The sequence below is a fragment of the Corvus kubaryi genome, unplaced genomic scaffold (genome assembly GCF_017639235.1).
Source record: "Corvus kubaryi isolate FWS band 111438036 unplaced genomic scaffold, C.kubaryi_AGA036_p1.0 65308, whole genome shotgun sequence".
NCBI lineage: Eukaryota > Metazoa > Chordata > Aves > Passeriformes > Corvidae > Corvus > Corvus kubaryi.
The window spans coordinates 37,599-58,356 of NW_024581911.1; the positions used below are offsets into that span (position 1 = coordinate 37,599).

At 37.2% G+C, this 20,758-nt stretch overlaps 1 protein-coding gene across 2 annotated transcripts; it reads right to left on the minus strand.

The window, feature by feature from the left end:
* Positions 1-3: 3 nt before the first annotated feature.
* On the minus strand, positions 4-20,513 carry LOC121673271 (cell division cycle protein 16 homolog). Of its 2 annotated transcripts, XM_042046445.1 has the most exons (18): positions 20,393-20,513; positions 17,417-17,471; positions 16,423-16,520; positions 15,882-15,920; positions 14,936-15,076; positions 13,414-13,573; positions 12,676-12,770; positions 11,917-12,050; positions 10,785-10,864; positions 9,171-9,220; positions 8,417-8,490; positions 6,346-6,471; positions 5,448-5,600; positions 4,784-4,847; positions 4,258-4,319; positions 2,041-2,176; positions 1,387-1,477; positions 4-293 (listed from the first exon to the last, which is right to left on the minus strand). In XM_042046445.1, the coding sequence occupies exons 1-18, from the start codon at positions 20,438-20,440 to the stop codon at positions 28-30; spliced, it is 1,872 nt and encodes a 623-aa protein (XP_041902379.1). In that variant the 5' UTR covers positions 20,441-20,513; the 3' UTR covers positions 4-27. The 2 variants fall into 2 exon arrangements, with proteins under 2 accessions (XP_041902379.1, XP_041902380.1); XM_042046446.1 differs by lacking the exons at positions 17,417-17,471; positions 20,393-20,513 and having other exon boundaries at positions 14,936-15,724; positions 16,423-16,502.
* Between the last annotated feature and the right edge of the window lie 245 nt (positions 20,514-20,758).

Genomic DNA, 20,758 nt, shown 5'->3' on the forward strand with positions numbered 1-20,758 from the left:
AAATGAGCTCTCTACCAGTATTTATGGTCACGTACTATGATCTGACATTGATGTTTCTAACATCATATCACTTTCATTCATTTCAATCTCGAATGTTTCTTCCAATGGGCGACTGGTATCTGTACTTTTCCTCTGATTTGATGTCTCTAATGTTACTATGCCGCTTTCATCCAGAGTTTGTCTTTCTATGTCAAATTCTCTGAAATCCCAGGGAGGTGAAATTATGTTCTTTAATGTCTTCACTGTATGTACATCGAAGTCATAACATCTTAATTTGTCTTTGATCTCTGTTCCTGGGAAAACAGACAAACCATTAGTTTATTTCAAAATAATACTCCCAAAAATGCAATCTCAAAGAAACTATCATTCAGAAACTACTATGATTCTCTGCTTTCAGGCCATCAAGGAGCTGCTGCTGCTTAATGACTGAAGCTGAATAGAGTTGTTTTGAAAAAATCCAGCAGCCTCCTTTTTTAAAAAAGCACAATACAAGAAGCACAACTCAGATTCAAATGTCTGTTTTGAGAAGTAATTGCCAATCCTCTTCCCAATTCTCCAAGGGGCTTTTTTTCTTGTTTAAGTTACACACAGCTTGGTTTGCATGAATGCATATCACATGGCTGCATGGTTCTTCCAGATGTGTTAAATGACTACATATGGAGCAAGACAATATTGAGAAGAAACATCTGCAGGAAAAGCACTAGAGCACACAGATGGCTTTTACTTTTAAGGCTTCAGCCTTCTTAACATGCTTGACAGGACATCAACTGTGTTCACTACAGATAAATCACTAAGTTTAAGGAAGCAGAAATCTATAAAGAGAATATAAAAGTTTTTTTGTGGGGAAAAAAACTTTATGATCATAGAGAATTTAAACCTACAGCAATATAATCTATTACTGTTATGAAGCACTTTCTTTAAACTATATATAAGGCTGTATTTTTGGAGTCAGAAGAACTTATCCTTTCTCCACAGAGCCAAGTCTTGTCAAGGTGAAAATACCTTGCTCTACAACAACATTAGCATTAGTGCTCTGATTTCCTAACTCCATACCTCTGTTTTATTTTTTCCCCATTCCCTTTGGGATCTAAGATGCCACAAATCAATGTTTTCTATAAAAGAAACCATCGATATCTTTAATGACAAAATGTTTCCTTTCTTTATGCTGGTGAGAATTTACTGTCATGATGCTCACAAAAACCAGTGGTCATCTGCAATTGCTGGTAAGTTCTGACTCACTTAGCCACTAACAAAAAACCCCAAAACAAAAACATCCTCTACTTTCTGAGTTAATTAGGTAGTGGTAGGCAGTCTTTCTTGACGTAAGAATAACTCTCCTCTCAAAGGACTCAATGACTTTAAGAGACACAGAAGTTAGAGACTTACCAATATAGGCTTCAGAATCACCAATGTACATTTCTATGCAGTGTCCAAGCATCGTGACTGAAAATGTGTCATCCCGCCTGAGACCAAGGGCCTATTAAAAAAATAAACCAGTAAAAAGTACTTAGCAGCAAATAAAAACATTTACATCCTAAGTCTGCTATGGTTCAGTTTGCTGGTTTGTCGTTTCATGATGCTATCTGAGCATAGACTTCACTGTAAAAGCAAAACATTGCACAACCAAAATAATACCATCATATGAACTGGCTGAAGTAGTAAGCAAGAAAAGCACAAAAACAAAACCAGAAAAGCACATATATACAGACAGGAAATCATTCACATGTCATGAGATATAACATACGTTGCTGTTTACTTACTGTAAAATTTCTGGGTTGGAAGTATTTTAAATTACTTCAGCTGCATGAGAAACTTCTGTACATAAAATGTAAATTGCAATGCAAAGTTTGCCAAAGAGGCCATTTTTTTATCTAATCAATAAAATATAGAAAATTTAAAAAAACCAAATTAAGATTATAAAATAAACACTAATTTGAAGCCTGGAAAAAAACGCTGGTTCTCTGTTCCAAACCCAAACCAGAGTGGAACAGTAAATAACAGAATCTGTGACCAGCCCTTCAGCTGAAGCCAGTTACGTACCGTGTGAAAATAGTCAATGGCACTTTCAAAATTGCCCATGAGGCTGTGTATGTAACCAATGGCAGAGTAAGTAGAAGCATTCTGAGGGATTAATACTAGAGCCTGACGATGGTATTCCAGTGCTTCTTCATACTTCCTGTTAGGGTTAAACACAGGAGATCTGTTAGTAAGCTTCATGGTGAAAGGTGTTTTTACAGTATCCTGTGGGTATTTTCCTTAGCAAAGTGGAACACAATTGTGCCAGAACTTTAAAATTATTGCTTCACGCTCTGAACATAATAGAATGTACAAAAAAGTAATGGATATTGACAATTTTCTTCCTCAGTGTAATTAAGAAATCATTGTTCTCCTTATGTAGCAAAACAGCTGCCTACAGCTAGGTCCCATTTGGAGATCTTAGCTATTTGATATGATAAATTGCTTTAGATGTTTAATGCTGCTCCTTGTAGCACTGGCTTTCTTTCTGTAGCTTTCATTTGCTTTCCCAAGGGAGAGAAGGAGCAATATGACACTAAATCACACATCATTCAAAATGAGAAAAGCTCTCTGGGCAGAAATTTCACAACCCTTAAGTGCTGCATACATTCTGTCATTTTGCAACACTCTCTATCAGAAAAGGTTTACACATATCCATTATTTCTATCAAATACCAACCACCCTTTCTTTGAAAATTATCTATTAGACTGATTATTGCATTTGTTATTTTATAAAACAAGGATTAAATGTACACTACAACATTACTCTGAGAAATTAAGTTGTCACATTTGACATCCTAGTTCCACATTGTTAAAAATAAAGATAGCAATCACCTGTTCACAAGAAATTTTAACATCTATAGTGATAATGAAATTATACAATGAGCAACACATGAAGTTGTTAGAGGACATCACATAACAATTGAGGCAGAAAAATTACGCAACAGTTTTCTTGTTGCACAAACCTTTCACATGATTTCAATTCCATTTTCACTCATGGTATTTACATGTCCAATTGACTACCACTGTATTTTAACATGCTGCTTTCAAATGTCAACCACATAATACTAGTGAGTAGACATACATCCAGTAAGTTTTTTCATAATAGCCATATTGTGTATTACAGACTCTACTAAATTAGTTATTGTAGACTTTTTTAAGATGTCAAAGCATATGTACAGCTGCCTAAATTCTCAACCTGATTTTCTCAGATTGTTTATAAGGACGCAAAAATACTTTAGCTTTGATTTCTGAACCTGAGCAAATATTAGAAGTTATACAAAGCATGATGTAAGCAGTTAGTAACTTACTATAGAAATTAAAAAAAGACAAAAGTAATTATAAACAAAACAAGTATTTGAAAAAAACCTGCAATTATACTCATGAACAGATTCCAGAAGCAGTGCCTTTTGTTTGATCTTGGCACAAGGAGTAACTATTATACCTCCTTACTTCATAATGAAAATGAAGACTAATTGGCAATTTGACCACAAAGCAATTACTACCAAAACCAAAGAAGAAGTACAACTTTCATCTACCATAATCACATTCTCATTAGCAGCTTTGAAACAAAAATTACAGTGTACACCAATTGAGCAATTAAAACCATTAAAAACATTAAAAAAATGGCATTGATTGAACAAAAGAAAGCACTGGTTAAAGTCAGATTAAAGTAATTAATGAGAAAATGTCTCTATGTTTAAACTGTTAAAGCTTGTATATGTACTTTGCACTTTTTCTATTCATGGAATGGAAATATGAAATGAAGTATTAAATAGTTTTGTTCTAAAAAACACAAAGTAAGACTCCCTTGCTGTGTTATAATGCCACTGAATATTTAACTTCAGTAAAAAGAAGTAAGTACTAATCCAAGCAATTAATTGGCACAAGCCCACCTTTATGTTAACTAAATCAGTGGACATATTTCAGTATGTGAGGACTGGGACAGTAGAGTTAAAATTCACACCCATACAAGGATCTAAAAGCCTACAACCAATTCCCTATCTAATAAGAATCAATAATTAAAGAAAGACTTTTACATTAAGTACTTTAACTTTTGTGTAATAAACGAGATATGAGGGGTGATTAATGTAGTTATGTTCACAAGCTGATTCAGAGAATCTTGTTCTTACAGAGTAATTCTACACTGCTCTCATGTGGTACATAATCTTGACATAAATGAGAGAGAAAACACATTTGTGCAGCATTACAGAGAACTGTAGCTTCAGTACTCTCTGCTTACTTGAGTTTTCTGCAGACATGTCCTAAGTTGTTCAATAAAGGCTCCCACTTATCAACCGTTACCTGCAAAATAATGCAACAATTCAAATAACTGCAGCTTCCTAGACTGTAACTAAATTTTGTCTACTTTAAAAAAAGAAAAACAACATAGAAATAAATAGGGAATTATGTTTATGAACAAGAAAAATATCATGAGCATTTTAAATTCTTAACAAAACACACAAGCTCAAAACATTTATTCAATAACTCATTTTTCTGTTTTTAACATTCCCCAAAGCCAATTATATTTCTTTAAAAGGTCAGTGATATTAAAACTTGATGCAAACCAAACAAAACTTGTTTTCTCCTTAAGGAGAAAAAGTCGTGTCAAGTCTCAGCCTAGGAGCACTGAAGACACAGTTTTAAAATAAAATTTATACTATATTGCATTTATCTTAAAATAAACACAGCATGTTTTGTCACAAGATATTACAGAATTTGCTGGAGTTTTACAAATTTATGACCTTGCATGTAATTAGAAAAAATACCTCATTTCCAATAGCTTTGATTTTTTCCAGTGCATCAAGGAACCACTTTTCTGCAGTTTTCCAGCTAAGGATTGAAGGGGTGGGGGTGAAAGTAAATTAGTGAAAAGTTTTTATCAGCAGCACGAGAAAACTGTATTCAAGAAAGACTTCTATGACAATATTTTGTCATATGACTGCAATTAGATATATATCCCAGTAATTTACATTTGGCTATATTTTGCATTGTAGACCTAAGAGCTAACAAGACAAAACTAAAAAAACACCAGAATCAAACTAAAAATATTGACTAAGCACTTCTTATATAGGTTAGGGTTTTTTTCCCAGAATATATTTGGAACCTCCTGAGCTGACAAAATGTTTTGCTGTACAAAATTTAATAGTATGTGTGCAGACGGATGCCTTTTCAGGCATTCAACTACACAATGACAGGCACATGGAAGATAGTATCAATCTCTGGATGCTCCTCAAGCATTAAATTCTGTCCTTGTTCTATCTTAAACATGGAAGAACAATGCAAAAAGCAAGGGTTTAAGGTGAACACCATCTAAACTCTAACCGAAAGACACTATAGTTCAATATAAGTACTTTAGTAGATATACTGGCACATTACAATTCAGAATAATCCATATTTAAGATAGTATTTGATCATATTTTGCAAGCTTACTCTCCATTTTGAAATGCTACCACTCCAACTTCATGCATAACAAAAGGATCTTCAGGTGCAATGCTTAAAGCTTGGCTGAAAAACCGTTCAGCCAGCTTGGAGTTGTTGGTCAAACCATATTCCAGTCCAATATAGAGCATCGGCAAATGACACCTAAAAACCATAAAAGAAAGTGCATGTTTATTTCTGTGTGGTTATCAAAAATGGAGTCACAAACTACAGACATGCCAACTGTTTGCATATGTTCATGTACACCCGAGTAAAAGTTGATGTAAATGGACTACTACCCTAAGGGGAAGTTTAAAAGACTTTACAAGTCTGTTTAACAAGAGACTGAACCCCAATATGTAATTGTAACCTGCTCTGGAATCACATGTATTTTCTCAGTGCTTAAGTTTACTTCTGATGGTTTTTTTCCCCTCATGTCATTCATATATATAATTTGCAAATAGAATATGGAAGAAGTAATCATTAAAAGAATTACATTTGCCAGTAACTACAATCCAATACAATAGTTTTATATGCAAATGATACGATTAGTTCATGACTCATTTTACAACCCCCTCCCACAGCATGAAAGAGCTGTTCAAGCTATTACTATACAGCAGTTGATGACCTGGTATGACAACCATGATTCACAAATTTCAGAAGATGTTCAGGTAGAACTTAGATTACCTATATATAAAACTTGACTTTAGAACTTACATAAAATCAGAACAGCAATCACAAATAACACAGTTAAATGAAGATGGTTAAATTATTGGGGTTTTTTTCTCCCTTGTTGTCTACCAGATAATTGTTGCAAATGCATTGCTACTGTTTAAAGGGATGTAAGTCAATATTCTACACTACTTATGGATTAATTGTAATCTTCCTGAATATGATATTTTGTACATACCCTTTCATGAGCTGTGCAGCTGTGAAGTACGCAGCCATTGCTTGGTCGTGCTCACTCTCCACTGCAAATGAATGTCCATATGCTATCCAGGCAGGTCCATAGGTTCGCTCCAGTGTGGTAGCTTTGCTAAAAACAAGAGCAAGTCACAAGCAAACACATCTGAAATTAAATTTCATCTGCTTCAGATGACTACTTAGATAGCAATGCTACGCCACACAGTTAGGTATCTATTATGATGATTGTCTGTAATGACCAGTGGTAAACAAAGCTCATTTTAAAAGTTCAAACTATTTAGCACTTAGAAGTATGACAAATTCTTGTGAACTGATTTTATTACTTCTGCTATTGTTCAGAAACAGGAGGAATTATTTGATATTACTGAACATAAACAATTATATAGTAGGTGACTTGAGTAAAATACAGAAGACATTAGTAGTGACTCAAAACATACTGCAAAATCCTAGCTATATATTTTGGAATAAATATATTCTATCAAATCCAAGTTTAAGAAGTAGGATATGAAAATACCAAATGAACACTTAGGTTGAAATTTCACCATCTAATTGTGCTAGCCTTGAAGAAGAGGAGTATTTGTCACATCACAGGCCATGCATCAGAGAAGTATGCAAAATGTCACTCAAGTCTTGAGCTGAAAACTGCAACCTGAGCATAAAGACTGCAGCCTGGAGTCTCTACAAAAACGTGGACTTGATGGGAACATTAGAAAGCTGTGTAGATTATTTTCTGAGTCTGAAAGCAAGGGCATTCATAACTAAACAGCTCATAACAACTCTGCCCGGTCTTTTCTTAAAGGCTTCTGACATGGAGATAATACACGTTCCGTAAGTGTTCTATCTTATTGCTTAACTATCTTTAAAAACTTATTTTTTTCCTTACATATAATCTAAATTTTGTCTGTCACAGTTAAACTCACTATTTCTCATCACAGATCCTAGAGAATGGTTTGTTTTCTGTCTCCTGGGGCAAACTTTACATGCTCAAACAATTGTCTCTAGCCACCCATGACAGCAATGAAAGATATGTGGGTATTTGACTGTCTCTTCAAGTTTCTTTTATGAAAAACACTGTGTAACCTCCAGTTGTCCCTAGCCTTGTTAGCTTTACACTATCATTCTTCTCCAAGAAATTTAAGCATCTTTTTACAATTTCACTTTTAGCAGACCTCTTTTCCCTTTTACCAGAACTACTCTGAATTTTGATGGTTGTTCTATTTGTCGTTTTTTGTTTTGTTTGTTTTTCTCTTCAACACATCTATAGACCTTTCTTGCTGGCTAGGGAAGCTTGTACATTTAAAGATGTTTTTTATTTCAGCACCAAAACCAAGTATATCACTCAAGACAGCTTCTTTAAGAATTTCACAGTGCTACTTGTAAGGAATTTAAACATTTTACTCATAATAAGCAGGCATTTAGAAGTCTAAATGACTAACTCATCTTTACATATATTGTCTATAAAGGTCTCAGGAAAAATTAGTCTTACAGGTTGATTTATGCCTTCTCAGTTTAAGCTTACAGCACCAAAACAAATTCTCAACTTCACAGCAAGGTCCTGCTCCCCAGTGCTGATATTCACTACACATAGAGAAGACCTACAGGAAACAGCACTGACCAAACCTAAAAAGCCCACAGTTGCTTGTGTACAGAAAGAACTGGACAGCCAAATGTCAGAATTTTCTATATAATTCTTCCCTTTCGGATATGACACCTGAATCTGGGAGAACGCCTGAGTGTCCCTCAACTAAGAGCTGAGGCCGGATCACCTACAGCTGTACTTAGCTCGGCAGCATGAGCAACTGCAGGGACTATACTGCCCAGAATAGGCAGGTGGCTGCCTAGAGAGATACCACAAAAGTCTTCTCCATTTTTAAAGTATCTCTATGGATGAGGTCTAAATTGCTATCCCAAAGAGAGGGTGGCAACAAAAGGAGTATTTAAGTAGCAACCAGTATATTGAGGCTTCTGTTTATAAGCTTACAAACAATCATGAACATTAAATGTTTACTTAGCAAGTGAGCAAGAGGTTCACTAAGGAAAACAGAAAAAAAAGTTACCTGAGATATCTTCTAGCATGCTCATTTTTGTGGCCAACCATGAGGTAATAGCATCCTACTGCAAACCATGACACCTACACATTAAAATCAAAATAGAATATTATTACATATATCACACTCATTTTAGTGAAGCATCAAAAGAGCAGAAGACAATAATTAGAGAAGTTAGGAACACTTTCACTGAAATCACAGTCAGCTCTTCAAATTATTTGGTATTGCAGACAAGCTAGAACTGCTGGCATGTACCTTTCTAACTGGGGCTTATTCAGCCTCATAAAGAAAGAGCTGAGTGGAAAGCGTATTGCTGTCCTCAATTATTTAATGGTAGGGAATACACGACAGAGCCAGACTCTTTTCAGGGGTGCAGTGATAGGATGGAAAGCAATAGGTACAAGATGCAACACAGAAAATTAAGATCAAGTCAAAGAAAAACAATTTCCACTGTGAAGGTGATCAAACACTGGAAAAGATTGCTCAGAGACATGTAGACATTTATTACTGTAGCATTTGTTTTAAATTATTAACCAAAGTAAGTAACTCGCACTGAATACCTTTTACAGGTACTTAATTTTATAAAAAGAACTTTGGTTTAAGGAAATTACAATGCAGAGAAAATAAAAGGAGTGAACCATTTTTACAAGCTTCATCCAGAAACAGATTTTGAATTCTGTAGCTCAAACTAATACATTACAACTATTACATGCTTTCACCTAAAAAAGAAACTACCTGGCAACAAAAGCTTAGAACAACTTACAGGATTATTCGGGTACAAGTCCACCAGTTTGTGAGAAAGATAGAAAAGCTCTACATAGTGGGAAGAAACAAGAAAAGAAAATTAAAACAAACTGAAACATTTAGATGTTTCAAGTATTTTACCTTTCCATACAAAATACACAGAACATCTAACATTATTAATCCGCATGGGAATAAAATGTTTTCTTTTAGTGATAATGCTTCAAACTGCCTCAAAATAGATTCAGTTTTGCAATTAGCTAAAGAAAACCCAACCAAAACAACCCATAAGTCTTCATACCACACAAATAAGCAGCTATACTTCCCACCCTTGAAGAATTCTGCAACAACTTAGGTCATTAACATACATTAAAATAAATGCCAGTAGTATTACACTTGAATGTACCTTGTCAAGGTAAAACACTATTCAACTTCCTACATCTAAAAGGTATAACATACTGGCTAGATCTATTTCAAAGTAGAGTCCTGTGCATTAATATGCTGAAAATAGGACAAAAGCAAATAAATTATTATATTATTTGGAATAATTTCAAGTGATTACTTTTTTAGTAAAAATAATAATTCTAGTTACTGGAATAACTTACTACAGATTTTCTAATAATTGCAGCAGTTATCAGCTACAGGATAACAATCCTATTGCCTATGCAATTTCGAATGTAAAGTTTCTATTTCTTCAGAGCACAGTGCTCTTAAACCGATGAGATTGTCCTGGAGCACTTTGTATCAACTCTCAGCTCCAGAAAAAACCAAATGTTAAAACTGGCTTACAAAATACTAACTTACGTACATAATGCTTCTCAAGGCAGATTTAGAAGAAAAAACAGAGTACTGGCCCCATTTTCAGAGGTACTTAACTGTAAATTAACTGGGAAGTATATTCACTAATCACCAAGAAGTACCAGTACACCTAATGACCTATTTGTGTACTTATAATGAACCATCATGAGAGATTGCACAGCATATGAGCTCCTTATTCTATCTTCTAATTGATTTTAAAGACATTCAAGCTGCTCAATTGATTTACTTGCAGTCTGGAATGAGAAAAAGCCACCCCAGCTGCAAGTAAGCTACTACTGTAATTCCAACAAAGGTTTTGCATGATTATTAATTTGTTTGAACTAAAAAGAGGCCTTCACAACAGCAAAGGCAAGAAGAGTCTAGAATTTTTTCTATCACAAAATAAGCATGTTCACCTAAGCATACATAACTGCTGAAGAGTTCTTTCTACTTTAATTTATTATATTTTATTGTTGAGCAGAAAAAGTACAGCCAGATACTGTACAAAGATCACCTGGAAACAGAAATCACAATGACAGGGATGAGGCACTGTAGGTCCCTGGCTCCCGGCTACACAGTCCAGGGGTTAAAAGACAGCAACACTCATGATCACGAACTCTTTGCACAACTACTTCCCCTTAACCCTCAATCCTGCTGTCAGCTCTGAAATTCCCTTTTTTACCAGTTACCACTGTTTTCTTGAAACAGCAGGTAGGAGGAAAAATACATGTAATTTTTCAAATGGTGTATAAGGGGGTTTCTTGGCATCTTTAATTCTTTATTAAAATTGGGGCTTTACAGCCTTCTGTTGACTCATATTAAGTGCTGTGCTCCTTACCATTTGCTTTGTTAAGCTCCACAAGTGTCCCTATATGTACAGGTAAACAATTTGCATGGAAGGGATCTTTTTCCATCACTCTAAAAAAAAAAAAATTAAAAAAATCTGTAATGCACATTTCAAAAACTTTAATGGTTTAAAAGCAAGCTGCTTCTATAGCATGTAATGTTCCAGTTAATTACCACTTTAGGCACTAGAAAACTATTTGTTACTAAAAGATAACTATTAACAGCATAATAAAGGCTCTCTACAGACCAGAAATATAACAGTTAATTTAGCTTAGCAAAAGAGGATAACAGAGGATTCTGACAAGCTGAATACACAATTAGAAAATCAGAATAAAATGCTCTTTTGTTTTGCAGGTCACTTCAAATTTAACCATCAGACAGCAAACAATATTTCTGTTCATCTTTTCCATACATTTGACAGCAACTTTCAAGCAGTAGTCCTCAACTTCCTGAGGTTAACACCAGGCAGTATGCCTTAGGAGTCATGTTTAGCTCAGTTGTAAAATTTTGTTTCCTGTGGCATTCAGAAACACATCCATGAGTCCAGATCTACAGTAGCTGAGAAGCAAACCATGGTAGCGTTCTGACCCCTCTGACAACAGAGCAGCAGCGCATGCCTGGGCTACATAACAACCAATAAAACGTACTCGGCCATCAAAATTAGAAATAACATGCTAGCTTTTTAAATTAATAATATCTTTTGATCATTATCAATAACATTGTAACTGTTAATTTGCCAGAGAAACCAAACTTCCTAACTAACCAAATGATTCAAATCAGTTCATTCTGAAGGCCAAACAAGATGTAGGTAGGGAGCACAGAATATTGAAGGTACCAGGATAAGGAAAAGGATGCATGAAGGGAAATGCAGCACAGTGCTGATTAAGCAGAGTTTTACCTTGGATACTTCTTCTGTGTATTATAAAAATACCATGTCTTGCCAGACACAAACTACATATTTTAAATACCTGAGACATATATAATATATGACATATATATTGCAATACATATCAAATTGTTATGTATGTTTACCTATTGAACAACAATATTTGCTGCAAGTCCAGGCATAATTATTACAGTCCATCACACAAGAAAAAAACCTGAAAGTTGCTTTGTGCACTTACACTGAAGTAAGCTTGTAACACATTTTGAAGTCACAGTTGTAATAATGCCTTTCTGCTAAGGATACTACCACATCCAGGTTTTCCTGAAGACCATCTACTGATTCAGGAATCAGTGTTTCACTGGGTTTATTATACTGAAAGACAAAAAAAGCCCCAACTGAAACAAAAACTAAACTAAAATCAGATGGTAAAAGTATCAATATTTTTAGTCCTAAAAATATATTTAAGAATTAAAGTTCTTAAAAGTTTTATTTTTAAACTGAAAGTCCATAAAACCTGTATTTGGTAAAATGCTTCTTTCAAATGTACTTAAAAGCTCATTTAGAACACACAAAATGCTTGCCATAGTCAGTATCTTTTGTGTAGGCTGTAGAAATCAAAATTGAGCAATATATATTTTTAGTGCTCTCACCTTATCTTTGGATAAAAATAGTCTGGAATGATGTTGTTATAGCCCAGTATTTTCAGGTAACTGACATTTTGTCTACATTGTTAACACTCCTTTTCCTCATCTAGAAGTTTCTCAATAAATAAATTTTCAAAAATGTAAATCAGAATTTCAAGTTGTCACCACACCAGAAAATAATTAACAGAAAACTGTTGCACTACTGCACAAAGTGAGATGTACTGCATCAAAAATTTTAAAAATTACAAAGCTCATATTTATTTCAATGTTCAGAATAAATGGGATCCAAGAAAATTTACTCTCGAAGTCAATACTTTCAATTCTCCAGCTTTTTAGTCAATTTTTGGACTTACCTTTTTCAATTTATTCTCAAATAAAAAGTGAAGCAATTCCTTTTCTTCTTCCGTACATTGTCTATTAAGAGGTAGAGATTCAAGAAGTTCTTTTTCTATATGAATTAAAAAACATTGAAGTGGTCATATTACAGAAGAAACAGCAAAATCCAACATTTCAGAACTTAGGGAGGCAAAGGATTTTATGATGGTCATCCCAACTGCAAGGACTACAACAGCACAGATACACTGAAACAGATACTACTACTAATTTTGGAAATTAAGGATTGATTAGTTATTCTTTCTACACTTTAAAATAAAATTTAATAAAGATGAAGTAACACATCATTATTTTTATTTACTCCACACGTCAAATTTTATCACTTAGAATGCTCTATTAACCAATGCCTTATGTACCTAAGCAAACCCCAGGAGCGTTTCACTGATTCAAAGCCTGTGAAATTGAGAACACATGATAAAACTTTGTTTGGGCTGGGCAGAGCAGAAGAGCTCCAGGAGCTAACAACCAGGACAGCTGTGTTACTTTGTTTCTTTCAACTCTTAGCACTGCAGGACTGAAAAATAGAAGTTCAAACGCAAATTTGCGCAAATGTTAATTTTCACTCATTTTATACATTTTCCATTCTTAACGTTTTGAAGTCTGTTACTTGTTGTATTGCCTTAATTTTTATCTAGGAAAACACGTATTGAGAAAGCAGGTAAATTTTACTTGTATTTGAGAAATACTTCTCTCCAGACCTTCTTGTGCTGTCAGCATATGGTGTGATGTTAAAAGATCAAATGCTTCAAAGCAGTAAACATCAAGCTTCAAGGCCTCTTTGTAGCTGTAAGTTGCCAGGGTTCTATTATCCAAAGCATCATAGATCTTCCCTCGCAAAAGGCATATAGAGCTCTTGATCTGGTGGAAAAGCAGGACTGGAGGTCAAAGACTGTATCAGTGTTTGCAATTTAGTTTGGAGCACAAATCAAATGTGCTCCCTGGAAAGTAAAAAGTATTTCATGCATGATAGAACCTGGTTTTCTAGTGCTGTCTTTAAATAAAAAGTTGTCTCTACTACCTCAAAAAAATCCAAAGAATGCTCTACCAGGTTACCTACTGCCAAACAAACACATGCTCGAAATAAACAAGTATTATAATAATAAACAAGCCGAGTTGTAACCTAATTATACTATATTCCCTTCATATTCAACATAGAGAAATAAATATCACTGTCACTTCCCAAGGCAATACACTTCTTTGCTGACCATTAAACCACATACTTCATGCAAGACAAGAATGACCACAGTAGAGATGAGAAAGACTAAGTCAACAGACTCAGCTGTTCTGAACAGAAAAATATATCCTTATTTTCAATCCAAAACATAGATATTCCAGAAAAGAAAACAGTGAAAGACCATAATTACCAGTTGTGCTCCAATGTTTATTAACTAACATGTTCCTTCAAAATCCCTAGATGGGTATTCAGTTCAGTCAGAAGGTCACAAAAGTGTCAGCAAAAGAGAAAGTTAACCCAGTACTCAGCTCAATCATCAGACCTAACAGTCCTTTAATCCCATTATACCAGCATTCAAAATCAGTTCACATCAACAGTGTAACCCACTTTGCTACTTCAGTCTTACAGGAAAAATGCTGTCTGTCAATCACCTACACTGTAATTTCAGCTAATACATTTTAGCTTGTACCCCTGAAACTGAAGACTCTTCACAGACCCTTCAGCCTACACGTGGTACCAATCTCTTTAAACTGTGCGTCTACACAGAATTTTTTCACTGAGCTTCAAAAACTTCACTTTCAGCTCACATAATTTTCACAAATGTGATCAAAGAATATCCCACTGAGAACACCACTTGAGTCATTATGAAGTATTTCATTAAAAATAACTGGAGAAGAAAAAAATCTTGCTTTGTTATCTCAGAACCTGCAGCCCAATTGAAAGAAATGTTAGCATCCATTACCAAGACAGAGCTAAAAGACTGTAAAAAACAATGCTAGATCATGAAGTTCCTGCTAAGTGTCTGCAAATAATTTACAAGAAGTTGTTGAAAAGCACTGTTTATTTTTGCATACCGAGTTATTTTCATACAGGTGAGCTAACACACAAATTGTGTCTGAAAGAAGAACGATTCAGCATTTCTGAAGATTATGTTATCTGAAAAACAAAGCCTTAATGCAGTTTCAGATTCATAGAGCTGTGAAATCACTTTCTGACTTCACACTTCTTTTTTCTACAAAAATATTTTTTAAAATAATGTCACTTACAGAGGACTGTGACATCTCCCAGTCTGTGGTAGAATCTTTCAACCCACTTTCATCCTTCAAGTACTTTTCAAAAAGTCGTTTGTTGATTGGCTCCTCCATATCGAGGATATCCAAAGCCTGTTGATGCTCTTTTGCAGCATACTAACCAAACATGTGCATGTAAAAGACAAGGTTTTGAAAAATCTGTACATAAAGCACCAATAAACACAGCATCATGTTTCAAAGGCATACGTTATAACAACCAGTGTTTATCAGCAAGATTTTCATGCATGCATTTTCTTATTTGGCCATATGTCATTTTATAACTGCAGTTAGCTCTTTTACTGGTCATCTATAATATGCAAAAATGCAAAAACTGTAAAATAAGCATGTACAGAAAAATCTATTATTCAGCATTATGCAGTCAGAGAGGTATGGTTCTAAAAATAGTTAACACAGTGTTTAATAAAATACAATCATCTTATTCTATAAGCAGCACATTACTCTCTTTCAAATTTCTGTATTTAATCTACCAATTGATTCAGTTGTGTCTCTGAAAGCACTGCATTTTCCTTTTTATGTATGACATTTTATACAGAAGTATAAAGCTGCTAACTATAATTACACAACCATAAATCGCATCTCCTTTGGTCAGATTACAACCAACCAAGTAACAGTGTAAACATGAAGACACAAGACAAAAATGTTTCATATTCTTTCTCCACAAAATATTAGAGGAGTGTTTCCTGGAAAAGAAGGTCAGTTGGATTTCTTCAAAGTAGTGCCACAATGGATACTCCAGTGACCCAACTGAAAGTTAAAGAATGAAATTAACTGTCAGAAAATTTAAACCTGTTGCTCCAATGAACATAAATATCTACACTGCCTATCAGGTACCTAATCATCCCAAGACGTGTCTTTAGTTTAGTTTAGTTTGTTTCCAATAGGGGTTAAAATATGTACTCACATGACATCTAGCTGCAAGGTAGCGACATGCCTCATACAACTGAAAGAGAAGTTTCATACATATTAGTTATAAAGAGAGAGCATGTTTGCTTACACTGCCAGACTCCATTTCGCTCTCTCCTTCTTCAGTTCTATGGCTTCTTCACCCCTTTCACCACCAAAAATCCTTCCTGACCAAGCCTGTAACACTTTCTCTACTACTAAACTCTTGAAGGACACTTACTTCACTCTTGCCTTTACCACTCATTATCAGAGTGGAAGGAAAATTGAAACAACTACATCTGAAGTGACAATCCCATACCTGCGGCAGTTGCACATCCTTGGACCCCTTCTCTCTTCTGTGACCCCATCCGGGGACACCACTTTGAACCTGACCAATTGAACACAGGGCTATAGCTACATCATTATAAACTACATCATGCAGCTTTCTCAATTACTTTTCTTATAAACATAATCTTGTGATGGTGAAGAAGTCACTGTGGTTAGCAGCTGAGTCTTAAAAGAGGGGTAACAGTAGCGTGTCTTTGACTAAACTGACTTACCTTATCTAACTTCCGCGATCGAAGGGCATGTGCTGCCCTGTGATACTGAGCTGTTAGGTAAAGACATTGGGCCAACCAGTAGATATCTTGTGGTTCCTCTAAAAAAGAGCAAATTATAAATCATTGCTTTACAATATATCTTCAAACACTTTAATACAGAATGTTCATTTTTGCTTCACTAGAGAAGTATCTTCCCCCTACTCTAGCATCCTACCGAGCTACAAAATTTTACTTATAAATATGTACAGAGAACTTACAATATCTATCAGTGAGAGATTACAAGGAAAAGATAATCAGATTTTAACTTTAACGACATCAGATAGTGCACTGGACAGTGAGCACAAAGAATGTAGTAACAGAGGTGTGTCATGAGGAGGAGACAACAATGATACAGATTTTAAAAAGCAGCAGTTGCAGGTTACCCTGCTCTTGGACATAGGGCAGAAAAAAACAACCCATAAATGTCTCTCTCAGTAAAGAGATCAGTGGGAACCTAACTACAGTGAAAGCAGTAGACTTCCATAGCTTGCAGCTGCAATTTCAGAAGTACAGCTTAGTACCCTCCTACCTTACTGGCAACCAAAGCCTTTGTGGGATTAAGCCCCTGGAATCACTTTAAGAAGTGTAAGTGCTGGCAGACGCAGGCAACCAGCATCAACTCCCTCTGTAAACCCGCACTGTACTTGTCACCCAGGGCAACTGTGAGTCCTGTGGGAGACCACCATGGTCTCTTGTTGCTCTTGTTTTTTAATTTTTGTTTCTTAAGGAAAGCAAACCTTAAGGTTTGGTCAAACATGAATTTTAACACGAAGTTCAAAAGGGAAGGGAGACGAGCTCTGCTCTGTTTAGGAGAACAGCATTCCAAAGATCACAAAAAAGCACTTACACCAAACTCAAAACATTAACATTTAGCCAAACAGCACTAAACCCCCACCAAAACAGAACACTGTCAGAAAGAGGTTAATAAAATACAATAAAAAAAGCAACCACTTACCATGAGACAGTGAAGCTACTTTGTCAGCCCAAAACAGGGCACTTTGATACTGTTGCTGTGAAAGCATGACAGAAATAATTAGTATTTCTCTAGGGTTAGCTTTTCTGGATAATTTTAAAATACACTGTACATCAGTCAGATTTAACATCTTGTGCACGTAGTCTCTAATGAATAGTGATTCACATTTCAGATCTTTGTAACTTAAAAACATAGTTTAAAAGGGCCAATACTGTAACCTCCAAGGGATATCCAAAAGTAATGTAGAGTTGCTCATTTATCTTCAATATAATGCAGGTATCTTTGACCAAAAGTTATGTGCTGAGTAAGTACGGCAATAGGTCGTTAGTTGATTTGCCATCACTGAAAAAGTAGGAAGAATTCCCTCCTCCAGTTAAAATAAATGCTACATTTTAGAAGAAAGAGAACACTATATATATAAAAAGGGCACATAAATTACTTCAGGTAACTTCAGCAGCACCATCTCCAATCAAGAAATTTTCCTTCTCCAGTCAAGATGCTTCAACCTCACATAAATCCATAGTGCCTGCATGAATTTCCCCTCATTCTTGGATACACGGTTTCCCTCTTGAGACTCCAGTTTGACAGAAGTGAGTGGCATAGGTAAGAGTGGTGGCAACCAGAGGTCAGATTGAAGCAGAATTTGCAGGTATATTCCACTAACCCAGCTAACGCTGCCACCAGATTTGCGGTGCCAGGCAAAATCTCACAGAATTGGCTGGGATTATCTCCTGAGAAGATCACCAGGCATTACTGTGGTTCCTTTTTATCTCACTCCATGCAATGAGGCCTAATATGATGCCGAGGATATGCTGGACATTTAACAAATACCCTGCCATTTCAAGGATTTCTAAGACTTTACAGGAGCATGTAGTAAGGAGACAAGGGGGAATGGATTCAAACTGAAAAAGAGAGAAAGTTTAGACTAGATGTTAGGAGGAAGTTCTTTGCTGTGAGGGTGGTGAGGCACTGGAACAGGTTGCCCAGATAAACTGTGGATGCCCCATCCCTGGAAGTGTTCAAGGCCAGACTGGATGAGGCTCTGAGCAGCCTGCTCCAGTGAAAGGTGTCCCTGCCCCTCACAGGGAGGTTGGAGCTGGATGGTCTTTATGGTCCCTTTCAACCCAAACCATTCTGTGATTCTCTGAAGACTAAGAAAGCCTTGATGGCTTCTGTCCTCTCCCACACCATTGCAGTTGTGGAGTTTGTTCAGAACCTCAGAGACTGGATTATGCTTTTGGAGCAGAGGTCTGGCAGTCTTTTCTGAAACGCACACACTGATGGTATCCTAGTCCTCATAAAGCACCACACTCCATGACCTAAGCGGCCTCTTCTATCATGTGCTCCCACATTTCCAACTTGATGGGGATTAAGAACGCCCAGCAAATTTGTCAAGAGAATAGTTCAATCTGCACTCCCAAGGGGGAAAAGAAAATCCACAAAAACCCACAAAACAACCCCACACACATTTAGTAGCTGTCTAAAAGAAAAGAGACTTAAATAATTCTCTCAACACCACAAAAGAAAGGTATAATCCAGGCCTACAAGGCACTGCATGACTTCTGTTGAGCAGTTTTACAGTACTATAGAATGACACATTACTAAACAAAAAAGCAACCTCATGTTTCTCCTGATGCCCCTTCCTCAAAAGTGCACAGCTGTCTATACAGCTGTGCAGCAAAGCAGCTTGGTGAAACAGTTTAGCTCAAATGAGAACAGCAAACCAAACCAATCAAACCCACCAAATTAGCTTAGGTCCCTAATCAGCCTTTCAGTCAGACTTGCTGGCCACACAGAGAAATGTCTTTGCTGATTTAAGGGATGTGCTTTCCTCAGCAATGATGCCTGCACCAAGTCTGAACTGGAAGGAGAGCAGAACAGTTTGATGCTACATTTAATCTAATTTATTAATGCATTTTTTCTCTTGTGTCTTTTTTTTTTCTTTTTTGCCCTGCAGCAACATAATTGCTGAATCCATCAACAAATGAAAACAACCCTGCCCTCCTAAGAGCCGTCTGCAGCATTGCAGGAGTGTGATGAGTTTAATCACCAGCTAGAGAATCACAGAATGGTCTGAGTCAAAAAGATTAAAGATTGTCTAGTTCCAACCTGCCATGGGCAGGAACACCTTCCACCGGACCAGGCTGCTCAAAACTTCATCCAACCGGGCCATGAACACTTCCAGGGATGGGGCATCCACAGCTTCTCTGGAAAACCTGTTCCAAGTTCCACCCCCACCACCCTCACAGTAAAGGATTTGTTCTTACTATCTAATCTAAACCTAACCTCTCTTAGTTTGAATCCATTCCCCCTTGTAATGATCATAGAATCATTAAGGTTGGAAAAGACATCCAAGATAATCAAGTCCGACCTTTGTCAGAACTCACCATACCCACTGAACCATATCACCAAGTGCCATGTCCACTTCCAGGAAGGGTGACTCCGCCACTTCCCTAGAAGTCGGTTCCAGTGCCTAATCACCCTTTCAGCGACGAGATTTTTTTTTTTTTTTCTGATGTCCAACCTGAACCTGCCCTGGAGCAACTGAGGCCGTTTTCCCCTGCCTTAGGTAAGCACGGCCGAGCTTGCACAATCCGAGAGGGCGGGATCCTGCAAATACGCCTTCGCTACACAGCAGCCCCACAGCGGCTCCCCTCCTCCTTCTCCACACGAGGGAGAAACTAGGAAAACCCACCGGGAGGCCCCGGCTGCCACTGGAGACCGCACAGGCGGCGCTTCCGGCCCGCCGCACCCTGTGCTACCGCCGCTCCTTCCCCTTCCAGAGAAAACGGGGCATAATTACAAAATTACGCTCTCTCAGCCGTTGCAGAGGCCGGCACCGCTGCCCGCCCCGCCCTGGCCTCCCTCACTGCGGGAGCCACGCCGAGACCGGTTTTTCCTCGAGGAAAACCCGGGGGCCTGCCGCCCCTTCCCCAGCAGCCCCCGCTGGGCGCTCACCTGGTCGATGTATTGGCGCACTCGCTTCCTGAGCCGCTCCAAATTCATCCTCGCTCCCGCGCCGTCCTGGATCCCGGAGCCGCCGAGGGACCGCGGGCCGCCCACCGGTGCAGCGCCCAAATCCGCCCCCCACCTTCTCTCCCTCCCTCCCGGAAACAGCGCCCTGAGCACGGCGTTCCGGGAGCGGTGGGGCCGCCGGGGACATCCTCCTGCGCGGGCCCCTGCCTCCACACGCCCCAAATAAACATATCCTGGGACTTTTCTCTGCAGTCCATACCCCGAGAAATTTGTGCTGATGGGCTTCTTCACAGTGTCGAAGTGAAAGATTGTCCGTGGAATTTGACCCGAGGGAATGGCCTGAAGCTG

Excerpts from the sequence above, each read along its gene's own strand:
- LOC121673271 (XM_042046445.1), bottom strand. The coding sequence starts at position 20,440 with ATGAATTTGGAGCGGCTCAGGAAGCGAGTGCGCCAATACATCGACCAG. Across the intron at positions 15,921-16,422 it reads GATCGCGGAAGTTAGATAAG|TTGTATGAGGCATGTCGCTA; the intron begins GTAAGTCAGTTT and ends CTTCTCTTTCAG. Across the intron at positions 6,472-8,416 it reads CATGCTAGAAGATATCTCAG|CAAAGCTACCACACTGGAGC; the intron begins GTAACTTTTTTT and ends TCTTGTTTTTAG.